At 43.1% G+C, this 27,563-nt stretch overlaps 1 protein-coding gene across 3 annotated transcripts in view; it reads left to right on the forward strand.

The window, feature by feature from the left end:
- The first annotated feature begins 4,769 nt into the window (after positions 1 to 4,769).
- LOC131673028 (uncharacterized) overlaps positions 4,770 to 27,563 on the forward strand; it is a 43,498-nt gene continuing 20,704 nt past the window's right edge. For all 3 annotated transcript variants that reach the window (XM_058950663.1, XM_058950664.1, XM_058950665.1), the window contains exon 1: positions 4,770 to 5,072. In XM_058950663.1, the coding sequence (XP_058806646.1) occupies positions 4,985 to 5,072 (88 nt within the window). In that variant the 5' untranslated portion in view covers positions 4,770 to 4,984. The remainder of the gene's footprint in view (positions 5,073 to 27,563) is intronic.

Genomic DNA, 27,563 nt, shown 5'->3' on the forward strand with positions numbered 1-27,563 from the left:
TGCACTTAATGTTCTTGATGCATGTAATATTGGCTGTAATTACCTGGTACTCATTAAGAATAATTGTTAATGTTTCGAGTGTTTATACTTCGTGAATGACGTTGAGCGTCGTTGGTTTATTACTTGTAGAAATATTTTTTTGTATATATAAGTTTCATACGGACACGATATTCGTGTTTTTTTGTACATACATATGTTGTTAGTCGTCTCATACAAATAAAATTGAATAATTGTAATCCTCATAGTTCATTGTTGGTCAAAAAAAGAAAGAATCGATAAGATACATATCAATTTAATTATTGAGAGAACATCAACGCGGAGCGCATGGAATTGATGATAAAGGTTTTGATGCAGTTAGTTCTCCAGTAGGTTGTAAGTTCGCATGCTCATTAGCGTTTTCTCATTACCAGTTTCAGAGGCAGAAGCTATGTATGATAAATCTGGTAGACTCGTTGATAACGCAAACAAGGCCTCCGGATAAGGTAAAACAAGCTGCGCCAAGTGCACAGTGGATCCCACGGAGCCCAATTTTCAGCGAGTGTCGTCGTTGTAGTCTTCGGTCAATAAACCGCTCTTCTCCTCAGGTTGCAGAGAAATTTCTCAAGGAAGTCACTCGACATTGTGCCCCCGATGCAAGTGTGTGTAGCTCCAGCGTCAAATTATTTCATTATTCGTGCGTGAGCATGTGGCTTCATAATTAGATGGATCGACCCTAATGAGCTCGCGCGCTGCAAGGTTTACACGCGGCACAGAATTTCTGGTGACGCCTTGATTATCCTACACCTATATAGAGGTGAAGAAGAAAGGAAAAAAAGCGCTTATTCACTTTATTTTCGCGAAACAATGAGGCACTCGTCCGCGCGAAATGACCTCAATTTCCGATGGCTTTAATAACCATTACACATTCATTTTACGTATTTTAGATTATTAAATGTCTTTATAACTTTTCTTTGATAGCGATCGGCACAATATTATATTTATTCTGTGACATTATATTTGCGAGTATATACACCAGATCCCTTTTGCGGATCAAAATAAATGTACAAATTCTGGAAGTCACATCTGATTCACGATAACATTTCATCTACTGTTGCTGTTGCATATTTTTGAGAAAAACAGTCCAACACTACCGAGAATAATTAATAACACAGGCCTGCAAAAAATAGGGTCGTTGTTGTTCAGAAGTAATTTTCTGTGCGGAATCCGAATCTATCATCAGAATTACTCTATCACCTTAGAACTTTGATCAATCCTTATTTAAAAATTGAAGAAACAACTTATTTTTGTGATAATACAGGTATGATTACATCGTGAATTAATTTTTTTTTTCAAAAATAGATTTTGCCATTTGAAAGTAGCAATTTTACCCCTCAAAACCTATTCTTTAAATTCAGAAAGTTTTTTGTTTTCATTGAGATCTCATTAGTTGAAATTTAGTATTATAGAGGTATCTTGAAAATCATAAAATAAGTTGAATTTTTACTGGAAAAAAATAATATTTATCTCTATAGTTTTTAGCTTACTAATTTAGAATTCAATGAATAGTTACTGTGGATATTATCTACTTTCTGGAAAAATTAGTCATATTTCAGGATTCACAAAAAAACCTTTATAATATTAAACTTCAACTAATGATATTTCAGTGAAAAAAAAGATTTTATAGATTTGGAGAATGACTTTTGAAGGGTAAGAATGCTACTCTCTGATAGTATAATCCATTTATTGAAAAATACAATTGATTCACGATGTCATAATATCCGTACTATCGCCAAAATCGTGTTTTTTTACTTTTAGGTTAGGATTGCTCAAAATCCTGATGTGATAGATTAATTTTGAGGTTTGATTCGGATGTTACGTAGAAAATTACTTCAGGAATGGCATTCAACTGTTCTAGAACAAAACTTTGCAGGCCTGTGCGATATATCATTTTTTCATAACAGACTATGATAAATTGGTCATTTAAACAAATAGTTGACAATTAATATATGTAATATATGTAAGTTGCAGAATCGTATGTCAAGATATTACTGATTCGATACTATTTTTAATGGAATATTACTGTAGAATAATACTTTCATGAATTAGATTGAGGAATTTATTAATCATTGTCACAATTTCAAAATGATTTAAAATCTTTTTGTTCTCAATCGAGTACCCAAGTATTTTCAAAACGGGACCAGGACCATCTGGCCTGAGAATTTGTATTTTAATAAGCAAATTAAGAAGTTATTGATTTAAGTGATTCATTTTGTTATTTTCGTGACGAGTTAAATATTAGTCGTTTATATTACAAACTGTCATTGCACGAAAAAGAATTTGTCGCTCGTACATACGCGAGACTCATAAAAACACTCGTTAAATATTTATAAAAAGAGCATAATTAAAATTGAATTTTAGAATATAATAAAGAAAATAAAAAAACTATGAAACGTCAAACTGATTATAACGATTTCATTTAAAGACAACATAACTATAAAAAGCGTGCTGTATTAAAAAAATGTTCATAATAGTAAAGTAAGCGTTAATAGCTAATAGAGGTTGCGTAATAACTCTAAAATTCGATAAACCAGTGTTAGCTATACTAACACCATAAATCAGTCGAAGAATCCGAAGCAATGAAAGCGCACTTTAGATTTAAACTCGGAAGAAGTGTGCGCATGGTTCATTCAGGGGAGAGTCGTTATGAAATAGCTGCTCTCGCGCTTACTTTCACTAACAACTCGGCGGCTCAGGCGGCGCAGACTGCAGCCACGGCATACGAGGTGGCACACGCGAATAAAACCGATATGTACGCGGCGTGCGCTCGCGCGCGAACTGCATCGGTACTCGCGGGTACTCACGCGAACAGGAGTGAAGATCGGCCAAGATAAATGACTTTCATTAGCGCTGCACGATCGAATTTCTTCCTTTCGCCGCGAAGGAGGCTTTTGCACAAAATCCAGCTCGGATTACGCTAATTAGCTGTAGCTTTCGATTATTTATTTCGCTTCAGCCACGATAACCATTATTCATATTGCGCGGTCATTCAACTTTTACGTTATTGCTGGGCTGGCCGTATTAGTCAGCGTTCGATTGACAATAATGAAAATTTTGAACACGCACTTTCGCTTTAAGAAATGAAATTAATGGCTTGATCAAGTTTGGAAATTACATCGTGTGAAAGTAAAGTTAGTCACGGGTAATGGCGTTGGCGTAGAGCGCAAATTTGACTCTTCACGAAAGAATTTCTTTATTCTCGATGTCAAAACGTCGATAATATTTTTTGTTTGTGCTCGAAGGCACAGAGAAACTGTCAAACACTCATGAATATTTATCGCGCGGATTTTTAATATTCCTATATTTAGCTCACAACGTTCACAATGAATTTAACGAAGCTCTTGAATCTCTCGGTTCGTTCTTTCTCTTACAGCTTGTTAAAAATTAAATCGAATTTTCTACTTTTAATTATGTCAAAATTATCTTGTCAGAAAATTTAGACTTGCTTGACACATGTACACGAACACGCGCGAACTCAAAGACGTATTTAATTCAGTAATTTAAATTCAATAATACCTCTTTTACCATAAAATATATCACTTATGTTAATTTTAAATAAACTTTTTATTACACATACTTTGTATAATCATATTATAATCGATTATAACGGTAGACAGAAAAACAAAGGTTGACATTTCGTTGGCGTTTTTGTTGCAAGGTTACCATGTGTAAATTGTTTTTTTAATTTAATATCAAAGTTCTGAAGAGGTTGGCACATCTAAATTTGAAATTTTCGAGCTCTTCATTGCCCGTCAACCAAACATCAACCCTCGTTTTTCTGCCTTTGCCTCCATGGTCGAGTACAACGCGATTACGCATCAAACAATAGAAATCGAGAACGAAAATTACACCACACACATATTTTTATAACAAATTTGAAAGCTTTTCAAAAGCCTTAAGTTTCTTTGTATTTAAGAGATCAACAGTAATTACTACATAATAATTAATTTTACCTTAGGTTGAGCCTCATCATCGTCAATCATGATTGTGAAACACTTAAAAATTTCAATCCTATTCAAGTTATTTATGCATAGAAATCTTTCATAACAATTATTACTCGTACTTGTCAACTGAAATTTCCTAAGGAATTGTGAACAACCTTCGATTGATTTACCGGAAGTAGGAAAATACAAAGTCAAATGCTTGAAAGAATCTGACGAAAAGTCTGTCGTTCTAGCTCAGACTAAGCCTCTCACGAGCGATCGGTGGGTTCCTTGCAAGTCATCGCATGACAAGTATATATCCGTGAGCGTGTTATAGAGTGGCCGCGGCAGCAGAGGCATCGGAAGCGTTAGGAGCGATTCACAGCAACCGCATAGATAACAGCGTTGCGCGGTTGCCGCGATGCCGATTTTCGTGGCTGGGTAGTAATTTTCGAATCTAAAGCCTCGCGCTCTATCAGAGACAAAGAGAAAGGAGAGCCAAGAAGCCGAACGCCGTGCGCGAGATGTGAGCAGAGAAAGATAAAAAAAGGACAAACGGCTAGGTTCACGACGCCCACACTGGCAGCTCACACAGTCACTTGTATCTCTCTCTCTCTCTCTCTCTCTCTCTCTCTTTCTCTCCCTCTTGTGTATGTGTGTGACTTTCTCATCCTTGTGTCTTTTGTTGGGACCCGTCGTTAAGGCCCCACTCACGTCGGTCCCTCTCTCTCTCTCTCTCTTTCGTTCGTCGAGTCGCGCGCTCGTGCTCCCTCCTTCAGTGTCTTGCGTGACTCCGCACGAGAAGCATCTTCCGTTTTCTCAACCGATTTCTTTCTACTCTTCGGCGTGTTTTTTTTCTTCTTTCTGTTGTTGCACGCGCGCGATGCGAGGGCGCGAGTTGTCGCGAGAGTCATGAGCTGAAGCTCAACATTCACGGATATTACTCAACGATTGGTTGATTTCTCAAATAAAAATCTCGAGGAGTAGTATCGTATACGTGAAGTGTCGAGAGAAAACAAAAAAGCATGGGTGCCATCGGCTGTCGAGTGCAGACAAATCTTGGTCTTGTACTTCTCGGGATTAGCTTCCTTGTAAGCAAGGCGCACGCGAACGGTAAGCATTTCAATTTAGATCTGTTAGGCAAACCTTGTACGTTTACATATTTTGCGAGAAGCCCTGTCGAGAGGGAGAAAGAGAGAGAGAGAGAGAGAGAAGATAGTCAAAGTGCGCTCGAAATAACAGGTGTTGCAGTCATTCTTTTTCGGGTAATGCTATCAACCGCGTATAATCGCGACGATATATTTGCTCTTTTATCGAGATTTTCAAAACTTCCCGTTTTCTTTGGGTGTATTTTTAGACATTAAGCATGAAGACAGCTGTATTGGTAATGATTCATTGCCATGTATAGAATGCATACATTTATATAACTGACTTTGCCTTCTATGATATTTTCAGAAAAGTGAATTGTCTCATTGCAAAAAAAAGTGTCCAATAATACTTCGAATGATACCATTTTCAGCTTTAAGTAATTTATTAGATTGATCGGTGATTTTATTAGGTTATTTATAGATAAGAAATTTTGTAATATTCATCAGATAGATGTCATTAATTATACTGATATTGATTTATAAAATAATCAAATATATTTCACTACCATCTTAATGCATTTATTTTTATATTGTTAAATATTTATTTTTATTGAATCCAATTACTTACGCGAGGTTGAAACAGTGAATCCATGTGTATTTAACGTAAAATTAGGTTGATTGTTCTATAAATTAAATGAAACGTAGCAAAGAGCTGTAGCAAAGGAACGAAAAGAGAGAAAGAGAGAGAGAGCAAAAAAAGAACGGCAGGAGGGGCCTTGAAAGCCGGCTGATGTGTAGGTGGCTTGCGCAAAACTCGCAGCTCTCTTGTGCAATTATATATCACGAGCTCGTATATGGTTCTTTTTTTTATTTTTTTTCTTTTTTGTTGCGGACAATATTCGCGCTCGCGGTAGCTCGAGGCCCTTTTAAAGAGCTGATTTCGTATATGTATACCATACTACCAGCCCCCTCAATTTACAGTCGTTGGGTATTATAACGCGTGTGCAAACGGGGCAGGTGCACACACACACACACACACACACTCATGCACATATATAAGAAAGAAGTAGAGAGAGAGAGAGAGAGCGGGAGAAAAGGAAGGGAAGGAAAGGAGAATTTCATATATACGTCGACGGATGGACTCTCGCGCGCGCGAACCGGACGCATGCGCAATTTATTGCACGGCCCGACGAATAATGTATGATTACCCTCTCGCGCAAGCGCGAGTGCTATCGTTTATACGAAAAACTCATTAAAAATATATATGTGTATATCTATCTTTTAATACAAGCTCCGATGGATAAATCACATCATAAGTGAATGAGAAGATAGCAGCAGCAGCAACTCAACTCTCGAGACTGAGTGCTGTTATTTCGCGCCTTTTACATTGTACGCTTCGTGTGCAGTGCAAACAAACGATTCGCGCGCATCTACATTACTTTAATGATTTATCATTCGTGCAATGCAGTCGCGCCGATAAAACTTTGAATAATTTAATTTCCCGTGTGTGTGGCTGTCCTTATGCATGTGAATTCGCGTTACTATCTTTCAGCTGTCTCGCCGAGCTTTCTAATGAGAGCGGAAAAAAAGCGAAATAAAGCTTTATTCAAACCCCCCCCCCCCCTCCCCGCTCTAGAGCGCACTTGAAAGTCCTTTGTATTATCATCTCGAAATGCAATGCATCGCAATACAATAGCTTTTGTTATTTATAATAAAAATCCGAAGATTGGTTTCTCTGAATCTCTTTCTTTCTCGCTTTCTGAGCCAGTGACCGCGTTTTCACTAGGCAGCTGGGATGGAGTACTTTGCCGGTAATCGATTCGTCAAGCATCATTTCTCGACTCCGAGCATTCGCGAGCGACGACGACGGCCATTCGTTCCTGCGGTAATTCAACTGCAAAATCACTTGAATGGTGTCAGCAATTGAATACTCGTCTTATATTACGATACGCCTGTCGAAAGGCTATTTTCTGTCACTATACTGGACGGACTTACGACCTTACGTGATTTCTGTCAAGTTCTTCGTGCATTTGGGTCAAAGGCGTCGAATAACCAATTTTTTCGCCTGTCATTTACGTGTCATCTTATGCGACTTATAAATGTTCAAGTGCTATGAATGAAGGGCGACTTGCGAATTTCCCTGGATAAGCCTTCAAAATAACAGTGATATATATATATAATTTTACTGACATTCGGAACACGGAAAAGTAATAAAAGTAATAAATTTAAATTGCGTTGGCAGTTGAACTGCTTTACGCAAGGTGCAAAGATCCAGACTGTTTTGCAAATTTTTTCACATTTTATATTGTATAATTTTTTACTAGTCGAGAGATTAATGATCAAGTATAGAACAACAATTATTAGATCTATGTGTTATCAAGTCTATTATGAGATCTTAAAAAGTGCAATGTAAATTACTAGATCACTCAATTATAGATCAATAAAAATAATTAAATGGACTTGTCTGCTTACCAGCTCGCGACCGATTAGATTTATCGAAAACATTTCCTACATCTGTTCTTCTTGTCTTGATAAGCAGCAAGAAATATGAAAATCATTATGTCTCAAGTAGCTAGCAAACGATATTCATAACCATATCATTAGCCATGAGTTATTCGTTTGAAAAATGCATTATAAATAGCGTACGTTTCTCTCGTTCCCCATTGCCTTTAATGAACTGACGCCCCCGAGCGCGACAAGAAAGAAATCATCACGCGCGTTCGCGCAAAGAAACGCGCCCAAGGTTGTGCCATTCAATTACACTAAACATATGCACGCGTGTATAAACCGCGAGCCTGCTGCACGAATAAAGGCTCGAGCCTGACATTCGTTCGGCCGTCATATTGCCGGGGCTCATCGTTGTCGGCGGCGGAATTTTTCGGGCGTGAGGATGAAAAGAAAAAGGACGGGGGGGGGGGGGGGTAGAGCAACGAGGCGGCCGGCGAATCGCTCCATTTATTCCGTAATGGAGCGTAATTGAAAGTCGGTTGGCAGCAGTTGCGAAAAGTACCCGCGAGAAGAGAAACGAAAAGAACGAGACGGAGGCGGAGGTGCTGCTCTGCGATTAGCCAAGGCACAAAGTTGGCAGTGAGCGCGTCGTGGCATTCGCGGCACTCCCGGGATCCTGAGCGCGCGATGATCTGTTTGAGCAGGGAGCATCCGCGAGTCGAGAAAGCGTTTATTTTTCTTTCGTGAAACGAAGAAATGCCGAGAGGAGGCTCATATCTTTGGTGTAAAAGATTGTTGTGGTTAAGCGATGAGCGTCTTATATATATCTCATACTCGATGCGCTGGAAAATAAGACGATGTTCTAGCTCGTTGCCGAGAATGATTGAGAAAATCGTGCGGTAACAATGAGAGAAGGATGTTTATATCGAGGGAAGTATGATTTGATAAATCGATCATATAATTCTTTGCTACGTTTAGAGTTTGAAATCGAAATGAATATTATCTAATATCATCAAGGTACGTTATGATTCATAACATACTCTTGACTTTTGTATTTCTTTCGCGGATATTTATTAGCCATAACTCATGACTATCCTCGTAATGTTCTCGTTATGCATCTACAACTCAGCACTGAGAACTCTCGCGTAAAGTGGGCATTGTCGGTCGACCACCGTCATGGGATTCTCTTGAGGAAAATGAAAGCACCCTCGTGAATTCGAAGAAGATCGAAGTAAGGCACTAATCATCTAACGAGTGTTTAGCTAGCAACGGTCTCTAGCTGGTGCATTTGTGCGCGGCCTGCAGCAGGTCCTCGAAAAAGGCGCGCTAGCCTCGTAATAAAATAGCAGTATACGCGGTCGAGGCCGAGAAAAAGGCTAATAAATGCAGCGAGCGCGAGGGAGCGAGATAGGAGGGGAGGAAGAGGCAGATAAGGGACAAGAAGAAGATATGTGCGGTAAAACGAATGGGGTAATGAGACTCACAGGCCGACACATTCACTTTCTATATGCGCCTTTAAGTGAATTCCTTTTCTTCGCCGATCGAGATCTAATTATGCCTGATCGATATGCCGCATTAGGCCCTATACCTCCCTTAATTGAGCGAATTTCGAGAGTGCGCTTGCCTTCTATATGCGAGGCCGAGCTGTCTTTAAAGTTCGCTCTCGGTCTATGCAATTTATGTGCTATCCCCCTTTGGAAATTACCCCGTAACGTTACGTTTCTTGGAAGTTCCCGATCCGACTATGGGAAGCGCGCCCTTATATTGCGATGTTCCTTGATTCTCTCCACTGATGATGCTCGTAATTTCCGATTTACAGTGCGACTCATAATTCTGCTACCCGTAATTTTTTCTTTTCAATTACGAAACGAAGCGCTCTGTTTATTCTAATTCCAAGTATAATCGCGATTCTTATGATTTATGAGTTAGTTTTATTACGTATTTTTCAACTTGCAATACACATCTTATCAGCTACAGAAATATGTAAGGCGCAGGATGAAAATACAGACGTAAGAAAAAACAAATGTGCACTCTCTCACGAGATACGTAAGTTACGCGCGCGCGCGTGTGTATTCACGGTGAACTAATAACGGGCTACCTGTATCTTACGAAATGTGTGTATTAATCAAGGCCTAGTACCAGCCAGACTTTCGCATCAGGTCGTAACAGTATAATTGCTGAAAACTAAATCTATAACTCTTACAATATAATATACAGTGAATTATAATCTTTTCCGCGTACGTATATATTTAATCATGCGTGATAGCAGATCTGCGAAAAGTAGGCACTGTTTGCGCCAATAAATCCGAGATAGCGCAAGTCCTACCAGTCGCTATTAATAATCGTAGATGAACAAAAATGGTCGAACCACCGTACAACGCGTTACCTACGAGGTAAACCCAAACGAGACAACTAATTAAAGATCTTTGTCTATTTACACCGCAGCGACGAGGATTGTCGCTGCCACGAGGCAGGAAGTAAGACTTTATCGAAAACTTGGTACACGCGCTCTTATTTCAGGTGAGTTTTTAGAAAAAAAAAAAGTAAAGGCGAGACTATCTACGGGTAAGCGTGTTTTTAATTAAGGCCTATCGCATGCGCGAAAGCGAAAACTCGCGTGCGCGGACATCGAGGCAGGAGGAAGAAAATAGAGTCACAGTGCCGTCTCTCATAAATACATAAAGCATCCTTTCCGGGATCTTGCAAAGGGCGCGCGTGCACGTGTAAAACGTCGTACGACGAGAGAACTCTTCAAATAAATCGACTTGTGCGTGGTCCCCGTCGAAGCTCCCGTAGATGTTGTAAGTACAGGGTAGTAGCTAGAAAATTGATTCGATAAATGCATTTGAAATTTTTTGAGCTTCGATATGAAAATGCACTCGTTTCCCATCGAGCACTTATCTTACCATTTCCAACAGCGATAATAGTAGGCTTTTTTTTCATATCGTTCACAAGTCGTAACTTAAATCGTCTCTCGAGGGCACTTTCTCCGTTCTGTTGATTATTATCTCGAAAACTATTTCAATTGGTCATTGGAGCACTCTACTGGCGCGCAGTTTCCTCCCATTATTTATATATATACTCTCTGAAAAAAAAAGGAAGAAGTTCGCCAAAAGAAAGATCGAAAAAGCTCTCATACGGATAATAAGACTCCGAGGCTTGTAGAAGAGAAGAATAAAAACTGTTGCTTTTACCATACTTCATTACGGCTCATCGTCAGAAGTAGTAGTCGTATGCCAGTGTATTTACGTAGGAATGCGCCAATTGAGCGCGCATCTGATCGTAGCGCGCGAGAGGTACGTGACGTACTACCCCTCAACGTACGCAAACTTGCACACGCGGCTACTATACGAGTATATATGCGCACACGCACACGCGTATGTAATATATGTAAGTATTGCGAGAGAGACTCTACAAAGAACTACAAAAATGCATTATTATCTGGTTTTGCACTCGCGTCCGAATGCCGGGAATACGCTTCTTCCGCTCGAAAAAAAAAGTATAATTTTGCTTGACGTTCAAGGCCAGAACGATCTTGCATTTCCATCCCGGCGCAGCGGCCGCGCGTGGAATATATTTTTCTTTGGCGTTTTAAATTTTTTTCCGAGCTTATTATCGCCAGCGCAATATATATATCAAACGAAGAAGTACGTATATATGAACTGGCTCGGAGCGAGAGAGCACTTACTGACGGGGAGACGTCCTCGGCCGCAGCTTTATTGTTGTTCTCTTCTTTCGCGCGCGCGCGCGTGTCTCGTTGTCATAATTTTCGCCGATGCGGCTGCGCGCTCGCCGATCAACGTTGCCGCGCGCGCGCGTCCAAAGGTAAACAAGTGAAAATTATTCGATGAACGAACCACTCGGACAAGAATTACCTTCTCGCGGCTGTAACGACTTTCGTCGCGTATACGAAATAATTTATATACAAGCTCCGCGAGCAGGTTTTTCCCCGGTGTCGTATATAATAATGCGTCCATCTTTATGCGCTCGCGCAAAATATGCCGTGCGCGTATGCGCGCTAATTTCAGTGCGCAACAATGTTGCTCTGTCGGAAATAAAGAGAGAAAAAAAAACATGTTTTGCATTAAATTATCAATAGGACTGGCGTGTACCGATCGTTATACGAAGATAGAGCCAAGCAGAATTGGTACCTGTGAAGTAATTAAATGGCAAATTAATTTAATAACGCGTCGGTCGGTATCTCAACCAGTTTTTACGCGCGAAAGGGCGGTGGGCAAGAAGCGGAAGAGCCGCAGTCGCGCGCGCGCGCGCGCGCGGAAGAAACGTGTTATGTTAATGGGGCTAACGTTAGTTTTGCTCCCAATTCATCGGGGGGATCTCTCGGTGTCCACTGGGCGCAAAGGGGTCCGCAGCTCTGGAGCGGAGAAGAGCGCGCGTAGCCTTGCCAGCTCCCACAGTCGTCCTCCTCGCGCCTCCTCGCGCCTCCTCGCGGGGCGCCCTTAAATCGCGCGACGCGACCGCAGAATGGAGTCTCTTGCGGTTGCGTCACGCCGCAAGTGAAAAACTGGCTGATTGCGTTGAGAAAGTGCACGCGACGCGCAATATCCTTTGAACCCTAATACCTGAACTCGCGCGTACCCTTCCGCGAGAGCTCGTGCGTTGCCTTTAATGGCGCTGGCGGCTATACGTGTGCGCGGGTGCAAAAACCCAAAGCGACCACGGCAGAGCTTGTAGGCCAAACATGGCTATTGTCCTCCTTTTCCGCTTGGCGCTTTTTCAGCCTCCCTAATGCCACGCGTATGCATTATGTATGGGAAGTATCCTTAACCCCTCGATACTCTCTCGCGCACGCGCTGCCGAGTATCGTATATCGATTCGGCTTGCGGACGATCGTGTAAGAAATAACGGTGGCCTGCCACTGCCAGCTTTGCTTTTTCTTTTATTTCGCTGTTGTTGTCGGCATTTCTTTCGTACTTTAATTATTCGACGCTTCTGCGGGAAAAGACCGCCGGTCATTCCAGGACGATGTGATTTCCAGATGTATGTTACGATAGATAGATATACGAATAATAATGGTAAACGAGGTCATTCCAGTCATAACGGCGATGAAACGTGATAATAGTCAGGATGAAAAAGCGTCAGGTGATTGTGGATAGCCTACCTGGCCTAGTCAGATCGTGATCGTTCATTTTTTTCTTGGTACTTCTTTCATTCATTATCGGTAAATACGATACTTTTGTTACGACTCCGTGCACCAGAGGAAAGATCGTTAAACTGGTATATCCTGTTATGCACGTGAGCTGAATGGTTTGAACATTTCTTATAATAAGAAACGTCACATAGACCTGAGATATTATTGTGTTTCTTTAGAATGAGTGTTGTAATTAATTAGTTGCTCAACAATTAGTTATTGATTATACGTAGAGGCAACTTAATTCTAGAAACTAAAATGTGGTTCTGTAATTGAATGCAAGAAGGCCTCTATTCGATTTCACATTGATATTGCGTAATGGCAGTTAAGAAAGATTTAAAGAAAGTTTACGGATGATTTTTTACAACTATATATCTGACTGGTGTCACAGATAGTTCTAGCATGTTGCTGTCTGTGATATTCCATTCGATCAATCCATTACCAGCTGTAACGACCATTTTAATGTAATTAAAGTTATCTCACAGTCCGAACACGATGACCGTTTTAATATGTTACAAGCGCCCCATTAAAAATACACGACAGGACAATGCCGAGGCAAAGTAAGAGATAAAGAAAATTAGCAGCGCGAAAAATTGCTCATCAAAATGATTGTTCTGACAGAGTGAGCCGCGAAAGTAATTAACGATCAGTTGGCTACAGGCGCAAAAACACGAGGACTTTCGCGTACGCGATTAATCGATACGCAGCAGCGGCGGCGCGGCTTGGCGCGGCTCGGCGCGTCGGCCGCGAGTTGAAGAGTGACATAAGACTCGCGAGAGAGAGAGAGAGAGAGAGAGAGAGAGGGGCAAAAGTATATATACAAGCACAGGCGCAGGCCATGCATTGCGCGCGGCTTTCTCGCGAATCGGCCACAAGAAAAAGCCGCATCGACTTGACTCGTGAGTCTTGTCCCAAGCACCCGAGATGGCAATGCTCGAGATTCCTTGCTACTTACCTGCAGCAGCAGCAACAGCCTCGTCGTCCGCTCGTGACCTTTTATTCTCTCGCGTCGTCCTCGTCGCCGCCGTCGTCGTCGCCGCCGCCGCCGCCGCCGTTCTCCGGCTCGCTGTGCACTTCATCTTGGCTTCTTCTTTTTCATTGCGCTCGCGTTAACGTCAATTTTTGATTCTGACGGTAATTAATCAAACGCCATCAATCTTCTGTGCGCGAGTGTGCATACAGCAGCGGCGCGAGCCGCGAGCACGTACGCTCGGTGTATTTGTAGTCGGCGGTGGACCTTATAACGTTATACCGCGAGCAAGCCAGCAACGCTAGTATATCTGCAAGAAATATAAATCAAAGCTAAGATTCCGGTTTTTCGCGCACGCGGCTCTTTAACTTTCAGTACTCGACGGAATTCATTTATTTCTCTAATATTTTGTCATTTATAATTAACCCGAAAAGAAAAAAATGGCAGCCGAAGAAGCCATAAATCTCATAGTTATTTTAGAAAATTCATGAGATCGGGTATTGCTAGCAGTTTTTGATTAATGCACATAATTAGTGGAGTAACTACATCTCGACGTCGTACCATGTCGGGCGCGCTCAGCTCGAAACCAACACATTTGCATGAGCAGACCTAAAACAGCGGTAGCTTGTAATGATAATGAAAACGCACACTTTTTCTTCCCTTGCACGCGCTCGCTGCCGACGTAATAATCCATGTAAGAGCGGTCGTCGCGCTCGCGCGCTAATGAAGAGACCGTTTCAGGATGCGCTCGCATCGGCCTAACTTCGCCGATTTCAGCGAGTCGCCGCCGCAGTTCTGCTTCTCAGCGCAAACTCCGACAGCTAGCCGCGTACTCTTTATCTCATTGTGCGTCCTTCTCTATTTTCGAGCAAACAATTGCAGCAGCGCGTCTTCTTTACGTGCGCGATGCGAACCTCACTCGTCGCTTCGTTCCCCCCCCCCCCCTGCCCCCTACAATCGCCCAATTCAATTCATACGTCCGTTTCGCTTTTGCACACGCGCTTCCCCCCTTCTCGTCGAACAAACCAAATCTCCCGACTCGTTCTTACTTTCTATCTCATTAGCTCGCCCCCCCCCCTTCCCCGCCTCTGCTCCTTTTTTCTGTGCTGCTTCACCTTGCATTGACTCGCTGTTGCGAAAGACACGCGGGCGGCGCGCACTATGGGCGTGGTGCCACAGCTGCCCAAGTATGGTCGATGTAAGTTCGCGCGCGAGCCTGCGCGCTCAAGCGATTGCGCAAAAAGCCTTTGACTTCGCGTCCCATTGTTTCTTCATTACGCGTCGTTGCGCCGCGCCGTGAAACGGCCCGTCTCACGTGTGCTTTTAACGCTTTGGTAAAATATGAAGGCGTGCCGCAGCATCGCAACAATTAGAGGCAATTAAAAGTGATGCAGACGTATGCCTTCGAAACGTATATTGACTGAGGAATAGCTGTTTTATGGGATAGAAAACCGAATCAATTTCGTAAGAATATATAAGCGTAGTCTTGAGAAAAGTCATGAAGGTAAAACGCTTTGCTTTTCACCTAGAAATTTCGATTAGAACTTATGCAATCTATTACAACAAAAGTCGTCTTTTGTAAAAAAAAAAAACAAATTTGTAATCTTTATTAATAAAGGACCTAGCAAATGCATTGATCCATCGGCAGCAATACGGTAGCATTTTCATCTTATTAAGATAAATTGACATCTGTTCAGTTCATAACGACGATAATTGCGGTGAATCAATGAATGTACCCTCATCCTTCAGAGTGGAGATTGAAATTATAAGGATTGTTTGCGGCATGTGGCAAAAATAAACAGAGTAGGTCGCGATTGACAAGTAATTTTTCACACACGCACACTCACACACACAGAGGCCTTTTGCCTTGCTATGGGTAATCTTCTCGTCGGGTGTTCTCCCCCTCCCCCTCCCCCTCTCTATCGCGCGGTGGAAAACCGATACGTGTGTTTTTGCGCGCGCGCACGATCGTTCGCGAGGTAGGGAGTTGGGTTACGAGAAACAACTTGGTATACGGCAAACTCAATAAATGCAAAAGTGCGGTTACCGATTTCTCTCGACGCGCAGTAGTAAAGCTGCCAGTATCATCTCGTCCCCGTCGTCGACGTCGTCGTCGTCGTTGTCGTACAAACCGCAATTCATCTATCCTATCCAGCTCATTCGTTCCGATCGATCCTGTTACAAAGACCTATAGCAGCCAACTGCGCGCTGCACATTCCGTGTGATTCCACCGCCCCAGCATTCTCTCTCTCTCTCTCTCTTTCTCTGTATTCGTCGTTTTCTTCCTCCCGCTGTAATTGACGTGAGATATCCCGAGACCGAGCTTCACCACCTTTTTAAATATTAACGATATTCCGCTTCCTGTATTGAAACGTGTTTCTGCAGGCTTTTCACTTCGATTCTCGCAATTAAATTCAAGCTGAATTTCCTTCCCCTTTCTTTTTCGCAGTTTTTCCGTTCAGTTTTCGCGATGCTCACTTTAATAATTTTTATTCGCTATTCAGGGATATTTAAGCTTGCTGCAAAGAAAATGATATTATTAAAAATATCTATACTGCTAAACGCTAGATGGATGTTTTCGGGACCTATCCGTGAAAAAGTAGAACAGTAGTCGTTGCTTCGATATTATCCAGAATACTCTAGTAAAAAAACTAGCCTCCACACAATAACACTGTATATCCGCTATTGAAGTACACCGTTTTTGCTATTTCGTAAAATTACACGATCGAACCTGCTAAGAAACGCCTCATCCCTCATCCATGACAAAATAGCACTTTCCAAGCGTGCTCCAGTTTTTTTTTTTTTTTCCTTGATCTCCAGCTGAACTGAAGACGCACACGAGGCGGATTATGATGAAGCTTTACGAGTTAATGCACATAGCAGCGATTACACGGTTATAAGCCTGCACACGTATGAGAGAAGAGGGGGAGGGCGCGTGTACGCGTTCTTCGCGCGGCTGCGATTCCTTTCGATACAGATATGACGTGCGGAATTATTAGCGGCAATTACTTTCACCGAACGAGTATCGATCATCCCGCGCGCGCTGCGTGTATGCATATATACGATCGCGCGGACGACCCATTCATTTAAGATAGCATTTTTCTTTTATGCGCGCTTGTTCACACTGCGTGTTTAACCGTCATTTCGCGTATATCTCTCTCGCTCGCGACCTTCAATTTGCGCACCTTTATAAATTCATTTATGCATGAAAAATCCTCTATTTTGGCCTGCGGTTGGTAATCAATTGATTTCGCGGAGCACTTATCCTTTCATTAAATTCACGGACGCGTTGTCGGCCGTGCACGCTTTTTACGTCGCTGACGACGAGCACGTTCCGCCCTTTCGCTTCGCTCTCCGTTCGGTTCGGTATACGCGAATCATCCCAAACTTTTATTACGCGACAATTTTACAGCCGTAAACGGGCATCGGTCTTCGTTTGTTTCCTCTCGAATAATTTAGTTGGCTCATCTTATGACAATCATATCTGGAAATGAGCAAGAAAGCTTATCGCAGAAGTCTGATAAAGAATGCGTGGCGAGTGCGAAACCACAGGAGTAGGAGCAGCAGCAGCGGCGGCGGCGGCGGCACGGACGTACAGTTCAATTTCACAGTGCGCGCAAAGCCCAACAAATAGCGATAGTAATCCTCACGAGTCTATATATGTGCATATATATTCCACTCGGAGCTCTCTCGTCGAGGATTTACGCGCATAAATGATAAAAGGCGCGTGCGCGCACGCAAGGCAGCTCGTCTCTCTCGCACACAATGCGCAGCGTGCACGATAGTCTTATCAGCTTGTCGCCGTCTTCAGCGAAAAAGATCGAGCTAATTTCCTCTCTGTCTCTTTTCGTCTGGGTTTATATGGTCAGCCAACAGAACAATGCCTACAGAACAGCCGACGTATTTCGATATAACCTTGACAGCGAATCGCAGAGTCGGATCTTACTTTTACGCCTATATTCATCGGCCTCCGCGTGTATACACGTATAGTGGAATACATTTTCCGCAGGATACTCGCGCCAATCTGATTCGCCGGTTAATTGTTTCCTCGGAGCACGCTTGCCGTGCGAGAGAGCCAAGCGAGACTTGTATAGCCAGGCTCCAATTTGCACTCGCGGCCTCGCCGCTCGGCCAAGCCGAGTATCATTCCTCTGCCGCGCGCGTCCATTATGCACATGACCGCGCCGTGTCTACACGCTCTTGCCTGGGAGAATCCAAGCCGGCTGCGTCGTGTGGCTTGGCGTCCGATTTCTCGCAAAAGCCCACCAGTTTTCGTACCATCATCTCGACGAGGCACTTTAATTGACTTGTACCGGTTGCCGGGGAGCAGTTGCTTTCAATACCACACGCGAGCTGCTGCTCCCCGCAGTTTCTCAACGGGCTTTCGTGCAGTTCATTTCTCAGATCAATATAATTTGATCGAGAGCACGCATTTGCACGTCGTTCTCGTCGCTCTGTTTTCTCGTTTCAGGTGAGTTCACGCGGACGCTTGATTGCCCAATTGGATGCGTCAGTCAAACGTGATCCGTTTCCAGTTTCCGACGTCGCGAATCATTCAGAAATTATTCCGCATTTTTCTTTTAAATAACATGCCTATGCACGTCCATGTGGATGTGAAATGCGCTTGTTTTCAACATTATCTAACTGCCGTGGTATTTTGTATCAAATCAAACGATTGGCTACAAAATTGTCGGAGAAAAGCGATTATTTTTTGGTTTGGTTCGAAAAAAAAAAAACCCACGTGGTCTACCATCATCGCCGCGCGTACAAACCAATGATCTCGTGTAAAAACAAGAGTTCATTGCACCTTGCACTTCTTGCAAAGAAAGAGTCCGCGTAAATGCCTTAGCCACATAATGAAGGTTCAAACAGGATGGTTTTTGAGAACCTGCTTCTCGACGCGACCGGCCGAGCTCGGCAAACTTGCGAGCGACGAAGAAGAAATGAAAAGGGTCTCGATGCGGAGAAAAAACAAGACGCGCGTATCAGCCAACCGTACATAATGCATTTGCGCGCTAAAACTATGACGGCGCGTGCGGTCACACCGAAAATTTAGCCATACGGTACTCCGAATAGTCGTCATGCGCGCACGCGCGACGAATTTGCATTTGTATGCGGCTTTTAATGATGGACTTTCGAATGCGTCGCCTCGTGCGGTTTATAATTTATTTATAAGCTATCTTACGCGCCGATAATATTCAAATTTTTAACGGTATACACACCGGACTTGCTACTTCCTTATTTTCAAATAACCCCGTGCGAGAGAGAAGGAGAAAGGGAGAACCGAACAATCAAGATTTTATCAAACCACTAATGGTGTAATAATTGATGCTACTTGATTATAGTTATTAGAGTGACCGCTTCGTTGTTGATTTTTTCCGATCTTATTATCAGATGTTAAGCTGGCAAAAATCCAGAGAATTGCCGGCAATTATGTAGATCGGGCAATCTACAGAATCTAATAACGTCTACATTACATCGGAGTACGATATCTGGTTCTAAAGATTCTATCGATCATCGTCTATGAACTGATGATCGATGGAATTTTCAGTACCAGAATGAGATTGACTGGAACGATAATTCTGTCGTTAAAAAGCCATTTCCGATCGATTATCAATTCCATCAAGTTATTTACCATTTGTTGAGAGGCAGAGATGAAGCTTAAATTATTTACGTTGATTTTCAGATTTTATTAGCTATTTCAGTCGAATTTCAACTAATCTAATACATCTAATATTTTTTCAGAATTAAAATCGCAAGCATTTTCTTATTATGGCAGAGGTATCAGCTCAGAATAAAGCACAAAATCATTGGCGGTATTTACAAAATATCATTCTATTCAATGTTAATAAATTAAGTCAATGGAAAAGCATCAGCGGCATAAATTGTCCAACATATCGATTATAAGTTACAATTTTGATTCATATTTTATATTTGAATGGGTGTACCTAAATCGAACGTTAATTATGTAATCAGATTCAATCTAGATTTAAACGTTTATAACGTGGGTTATCAAAATTTCAGTTAAATTTATTCTAATCAAAGATTTAAAGATTATTTTCCTCAAACTACAAGAATTAATTATAGTTCACTAAGTTAACTTGATATTGATTGTGCAATTCATTAATTGTTGGTAATTAAAAAATAGTCACTGTTAACAGAGGGAATTTGATAGAAAAGTATTATTCTAAAAAAATGCATTGATTATAAGTCATGTAATTTCGATGCAAAGATTCATTAAAAATTTGAAATTAGCTCGACTCAGCTTAAACTCGAGTTTGGCATTTTGTTTTTGCATTGACATTAAGCAACCAGTGACACGTAATTTCACTGAAGCAATATCAATGAAAGTCCAATCTCTAAATAAGCCAATAAAGCCATAACGCCCGTGTCGACAAGATAATCAGCTAGAAGCATCTACCATATGTATACATTGTATGGATAACTGGAAGCTTTCGCATAGTCTCGGGAGAAGGAACGACGCGAGAGCAAGCGACGAAAAATGAAAAATCGAGCCGCGGGTTCGATCGCGCAGGCACAAATACCTCCTCGCGAACGAAGAGAGCCCCAACGTAATACATAACGGTGCGCCGAGTGGTAATTACGATTACGATTGCATTTCAATTACGCGCGATACGCGCGCGCGCGCTTTGTAACGAACCGTTAAGCCCGTGGTTTTCTCTCTCGCTCTTTATCTCTCGTGTTATTAATTGTCAGCTGCCGATAATTGGCAGCATGCACTGCGCACGCGCACACCTGCGGCTCGCGTCGAGAAATGAATGAAAAATCTTAATTGGTGGCGCGCGCGCGCGCGCTAATGAAATACGCAAAACGTGCTCCTCGCCAAAGTGCTACACGCGCCGTAAGTCACGTAACAATTGCCAGCGGGAAAAGAGGGGTCAGCGGAACGTTATGTCTGGCCGCGTACGTGCGCGCCTGCCGAGCTCACTGATCTGTCGCCTTCCGGCGAGCCGCCGCGGCTCTTTCTTTTTCTTCCCCGAAGATTCAGCTACTGCCGCCGCTAAAATTCCAACGGCTCTCTCGGGGGCTATCCGCGCAATTTTCCGCCGATGTTCACTTTGGCCGAGCAGCAAAAGTGATTTCGCTCGTCAAGTAAAGGATTACCGATCGCAGAATTAATATCATTGCACAGATTGCTTGCACCGCATCACGCGCTTTCGATTGACATTCCAACGTTCGTCTACGCTGCTGCATTTCAGTTGATTAATCCAAAGCGTAATAAATGAGAGTGACAACATTTCTTAATCGAGCAATCGTCATCGTCGTGAATTGTACTGTAAAATTGATCAGGACGTTGCGCGCGCTAGCCAGTTAATCGAATCCAGTGATAATCCTTCATAATTCGCGAGTAATGAATATTTTAATTACCATGAATCAGTGCACGTTAATCGGGAAAGCCCTCTCCCCCTCGCTTTCCAAACGTACAAGCAAGGTACACAAGCGCGTCATATTATATCGAACCGTCGCATAAAAATATCAAAGTTCATTACTGGTGGAGTGTAAAATGCACTGTCTTGCACCTTTCGCATCGCCTAAGACACATTTAAATTTCAAATGAATTTATATGATTCTCATCCTCCTCGGCTACACGGATGCTTGCCAAGGAATTCAGCTGACGTAAATCGTGCTTTATATACTTTCGCCACGTGCGTATGCGTGGGTATCGCTAACCAATAAAAGGATTAAATCGATCGGCCTGGCAGAGGTATATAATAAGAGTAAATGCACATCCAGGTCACGTAATTCACGTGAAAAAGCGCCGACACTTATATTGCTAAAATAATCAATAGGATACATCTAAATAGCAAGATGGCTTATAAACCCACATCCTATTTTCTCATCAGCCGGTAGAATGCAAGCCAACGCCTCTTCGATATAGTCCTTAATATCGCGACTAAATTACCATATATCCTGCAATAGATTTTCCCAATGATTTTTAGTAGCGCATTATAAAATTACCTCGCGATTTTCTCGCATGTATGTGAAGAGGCGCAGAAAGAACAAAAAACATGCGATGATTGAAGATAATCGCGAGCAAGAGAGCTTCAAGCCTTTACGAAGAATTCTCGCGCGCAGGAGAGAGAGAGAGAGAGAGAGAGAGATTCGCCGCGAAAGGGAGCAAAATAAGGAGATACAATATCTCGAGGAGGGAGGAGTAACAAAAAAAAAAAGAAACTAGAAGAGAGAGAGAGAGAGAGAGAGAGAGAGAGAGAGAGAGAGAGAGAGAGAGAGAGAGAGAGACAGGCTTTTGCTCGGATGGAGTAAGAAAAGAAAGCTCGATGGAGTAGATAAAAAAGCCAACAACAACCCGCAAGAAAGAAGAAGAAGCGGCAGAAACGGAGGGAGACGGACGCGTCTCATAAAGTGTGCGGCGGGCGCGCAAAACAATCGGAGTATATGCGGAATCGGAATCCAAGCATTCGCGCGAGCGCGGAAGCGATCGATCGTACTATTTCTCTTTCTCTGGGAGAGGAGTGTGGTGTATATGGAGAGGAGTCGCAGAAATACCGATGCGTGTTCTTGCTCGAACGAGCGAGCAAAGAGGCTAATTCGAGGGAGTCTCTTTCTGTATACGTCCGCGTGTAATTGCGCCTGAGGATTCGTGTTGCGGCGAGTGTTAAGCGCGCCAAGCGACTTCGTGTTTATTGGAGAACGATTAGTTGGAGAGGAAGCTTTTTGATTGAGGGTAATCGTTGTTGCTGCAAATATACGAGCGCGAACCCAAGCAATTTACTTTGCGATATGCCGTTGGATTGAGACGTAACCTACTTGCTGATTTTTCTGTTATAACCGTTTCGTTTCGCGCCAGCTATCGAATCATTCCTGATAATTCGCTCTGATAGAGCTTCGTGGAAATCGCATAATTAGTACTCTAGACCTGGCTGTCATTTCTATTTGTACCCGTCTCTTTTTATTCGCATACTCTATTAGGCGGATCATTCTAACTCAACGAGTCGAGGCAGAAGTTAGTCAATGTCAGTCACGACATGTTCTTTTCAAGACTTTCGTATGACTCGTCAAAAACTTTGATACCTCCCAAATAAAGATTTTCACCGATAGATACATATTTCTATCGCAACGGTTATAAAGCAATATATTTAATAATTAATAGTGGCAGAAAATATCAAGCATATTTCAATTTAATACATCTGTGATATATAGATGGGTATCCGTTCGATGAATTTCATTTTCGACTGATATTTAGGTTCCTTTGAACATAAAAGGCATCACAAGCATGACGTATATCGCACAAGTATATGTCGATCGATAAATTCGATTCAAAAAGGCTGATGTCCGTGTGATAAGAAGTTCTATCAGACAGCTTTGATGAATTTGTCACGAAAAACTAAAAAAACGAGCAAACGAAGAATAGTTAATGGGATAGACGTCGAAGGCGGAGGGTCGAGTCGGCGATCGTTTCGTATAATATACGAAACGATCGCCGAGCGGCCTCTCGTGGTAAGCTGCTCGACTATCGATCAGCATACGCGCAGAGCATAACCAGCAGTAAAATCGGTCCCGGTTGCGGATAGTACGGGCAGATGCGAAAGCTCCGTCGCGCGCGCGTTACTCAAGAGCGCCGATGCCTCGCACGCGCGACTCCGCGTGCCAATTGATTTATTAAGATTGATGGAATCACAAGTCTGGCTGAAGCGTGGTTGTTAATTTCCAATGGGTAATCAGATAGGCAGAAAGAAGAGAGGGCACGTTCACTCTCTCGTGTGCTGCTGCTGCGATATCGCGATTACGTGCCTCCAAGCCGTTTACCCTCGGACAGAGAGAGAGAGAGAGAGAGAGGCATTCCGGAAAGGAATTCGCGGAAGAGGAAAAAAAAGGTGCGTGAAAATAATTGGTCGGTAATTGTTCGATTGTTGCACCCATCGAATCTCTTTCTTATTACGGTTGCGCGCCCGTTTTAATCGTCCTTGAATCGGTCTAAGACAAATTAATTAGAATGGCACGGGGCGAGCGTTCGCGCGGCGAGCGCCGATCCAAATGAAAAGAGAAGGAATCGCGCCGGCCTGCAGGGGGTTAGCCCGAGAGGCGCGCTCTTCCTCTCGGCGAGCGTAACAAAAGAAAGGCCCCCCGCACGCGGGCGAGCGCGAGATAGCACTTCTTCTTCTTCGTCTTCTTCTTCTTCTTCTTCTTCTTCTTCTTCTTCTTCTTCTTCTTCTTCTTCTTCTTCTTCTTCTTCTTCTTCTTTGGCTTCTTCTTTGGCTTCTTCCGGCTGCCCGCAGGCTCGCGCGCGCACCTCCATTCATTCGCTACCTCTCGCCTCGTGCGTGCGAGATTTAGCCGGCGGATTCCGCGAAACGCGGCACCCAACAAGCCAATATGCATAAATCTCTTAATGATATCCGGGGGCAGAGAGAGAACGTGCGTCGCGAGCGCGCGCCGACGGATTGCGCCATAATCGACAGCCAATTGAAGAAACTCGCAAAGGAAGTTAGATCGACTATTAGGATAAATTATGGATACGCGATTGATGGCTAGATTTAGGTGCATCATGATCGTTAGATCGCTCGCTTGCTTGCTTTTCCCAAGCTGTGTGGCTTCAATAGCCTGTAATATGTGTAAATCACTCGCGAGTATACGCTTTCTAATTATTTCACTCCTACTGGCAGGATAATGCGATTTGCAGCACGTGCTCAAGTTCAAGTAGATATAACCGCGTGTAGTCAGGCTATAAGCGCGTAAATTGGCTCGCTTACGTTCTACCTTGCCCGAAGAAAATGTAGACCTTCGCCTTGCTTTTCGCTTGTGTCAACAAAACTTGGCGAGCTTCCAAATCGTACAACACGAAATCTCGCCAAACTTGTCCACTTCGCCTCGTCCTTTTTGACGCTGTACGGCAAAGCGCTGAGGAGCGTTGAATCAATGTGTTATCTGATACACACGCGGCAGTGCAAAATAGCCTAGCGTGTAAAGTCAATAAATAAAAGGAAAAAAATGCGCAACGAGGAATGTACGTACCCATCGCAACAATCGGCAAATGGGAACGCAGCCGTTTTTCTCTCGCAGCGCGCACCGCAACGAACCAGTTCCATATCACTTTCTCATAATCATCGTCATCATCATCATCATCAGCATCATCGTCGTCGCCGTCGTCCGCGGCGCGCGCAGCTGACACACATACACGCGCAGTTGCACGCAGCGCGCGCAGCTGACACACATACACGCGCAGTTGCACGCAGCGCGCGTTCGCAAAGGAAGTCATAACTCGGACGACGTACAAATCGGCAGCAAAGAGAACTCCAAGGAACAACGATAACACGACGAATCGTCGGTAACTCATCAGCGATATCCCCTCGCGCGATCGCGCATTCCGTTAGCCGACTGCACGAAAGCTTTTTCTTTTCTCCGTCCAGGCACTATCTCTTTTACACAAGCTGTCCTACGCGCGCCCATAGATTACTAAATTTTCGATCCTGTTATAAGCAAGCAGCTCTTTCTATCTCGCACGCATTTACGAAAATTACGCGCCAAGTATATCCACGCACAGTGCATTAAAGCTCCGCGAGGCTTATTGCTTTACCTATGACTTTACAGTTACGCGTGGTTTGAATTTTAAGGGTCGCCTTCTCTCTCTCTCTCTCTTGCTCCCTCTTAGCATGGAGGAGATTAGCTCATTAAGATAGTTTATCTCGCAGTTGCGGTCAAGCAAGCGCGCTGACGAGATTAAGTGCGACTTTGGCGCATTTTTAGCGGACGACCAATTGTTGCGGACGCGCGACGCTGCCGCACAGCGTCTCAAGATCTTATTACAGCTCGAAATTCTTTTACGCGCCATTTAACGGAATCGCTAAAATGCTGTAATCAGCTGGGAATGATTAAAAGCAGAACGCTCGTGGGACAATAATTGTTGGTAGAGGTTAACGGGACCCGACATTTTCTATACTCGACATCTTCATTTTTCGGAATTAGCTATCGCTGATGATTAGATACGGCGGAAAGCATGGAGCCAATTGGCAGTTGAGCGACATAAACTCTTTCAGGAAATTGGATGTTCCAAATCGCGGTGATTTCTAATAAAAGTTACGTTCTATATAAATCTATGGACAATCTAAAAGATATTCCCGAGCCGATTTCAATTATAACCGTAGCCGAAACGATTGAAAACACGATCGATCAGCTTTGACAATTGTTTTTACCAATATAACAAGGATTATGTGAATAAGTAAATACGGTATGAAATGGACGATTATACGGCAATGATTATCATTAAAGAACACCCCTAATATCACTAAACTAATCACTAAACCCTTCTATTAATTTCTTTCTAAATCGAATAAAAGAAGAAGTAACGAGGATACATTTGTTACTACCCTTTTCGCAAATAATTGCAATAGTAAAATCCAATATTGCCAGGCCCAAAGAAGTCTAGTAGTACTGTTTGCCATGTGCGTAGTATGGCAGCCCGTACTCCAGCTTATCTTCGACGCAATGATCGCCGCGTCCCTTTTGCTGTCCGCCGCCGTATTATTAATTAATCGAACGATTAACTTCCTTTAGCGAGCACAGTGAGGCCAGTGTACTAATCGCTCGGTAATTGCTTCGCGCATTCGTCGGGAGACCATTTACATGGGCGTACCTATTATACGACCGGCAATATCGGCCGCGAGCACTTTCAGACTTTCTTTTTTTTTAACTTGTGCACAAGCACATTCAGTCATACACCGGCGATCTCGGCTAAACTCGACGCTGGGTGTGGATGGTAAAGTAAAAACTCTTTTACTTTGAAGTTTCTTTTAGATGCTTTTTCAAACACTGTCTGTTGATTTAAAACCAGTAATAGCGTTGAAAATTGAAGTTGTAAGTATGATGAAATAACGTCGATAAGCTTTCAGCAAAATAAACATCTCTTGGCAAGACAACTTTGCAATTAAGGTTGTTTGGTTAACAGAATAGAGGCGTCCTAATTAATACACATTATTCGAATGATTCAAGCGTATTGCAAGGAACCGAAAGCAAATATCACACCGTTAGTTGACCAGCTATCACCGCGGAATTAATGAAATTCACGAACAAATGAAAATTAAAACATTTCCCAAATCAATGTACAATCCAGGGTTCAGTACCCCAGCTGTAATGACAAAACGCGGCCAGGCGCGAAGCGGCGAGCGGCGCAACAGACGACGACGCTGGCGCATGAGCGTTATCACGACGGTGATCGCGCGTATGCGTGCGTGTTATATAGGGTCTGTGACCCTTGGCTGACGCATCAGCAGCAGCAGCAGCAGCAGCAGCAGCAGCAGCTTGCTGAACGCTTTAAACTTGCTAATGGAAGCCCCGTACCAATTCCTGGCTATTATTCACACGTTAACGCTTGTCTTTCGTTTTTATAATTCACGCCTAGCGCGAGAGACGAGAGTGTATAGCAGTCGGAGGAAGTCGCGCGCGAGTCTGCGCGCAACTAATTCCTCTTCCTTCGGGATGTTGCCGCGCGGTTATTAAATACGCCATCGCGTTATATTTGCTCTGGGAGAATGGTAAGCTCTCCATAAATTTGCCGAACTCACCTGGTCTTTTCTTCTCATTTCTCGTGTGGCTCGCTAGCGCGTGTACAGCTCCACAGATATTTTCGTGGATAAGAGATTGCGTATGCGCGATAAATGCTAATTTCCATGTGTAATGTGTCGGCGTTTACGAACCTACGTAACGTTTGCGTCCGCGTGATAAGTCGCCTGTTACGAACCATTCCTTATCACGCGAATTGTACAGTTATGCCTCTGCTGGTCGACTTTTTTTTTTCTTGTTTGTTTTCTTTTATTCACTTCGCGATACGTTTGTTGCAGCCACCATATATGCCATAGCGTTCGCGCATTTGTATTCATGAAAATATGCTTTCGCGCGTTGCTTCCAGCGGAACTTAATGACCTAATCGATGCACTTAGCAGTTAATTGCAAGGTAAAGCAAAAGAAAA

Source organism: Phymastichus coffea, unplaced genomic scaffold (genome assembly GCF_024137745.1).
Source record: "Phymastichus coffea isolate CEN01 unplaced genomic scaffold, Cenicafe_Pcof_1.1 PCOF00165, whole genome shotgun sequence".
In the NCBI taxonomy this organism is placed as follows: domain Eukaryota; kingdom Metazoa; phylum Arthropoda; class Insecta; order Hymenoptera; family Eulophidae; genus Phymastichus; species Phymastichus coffea.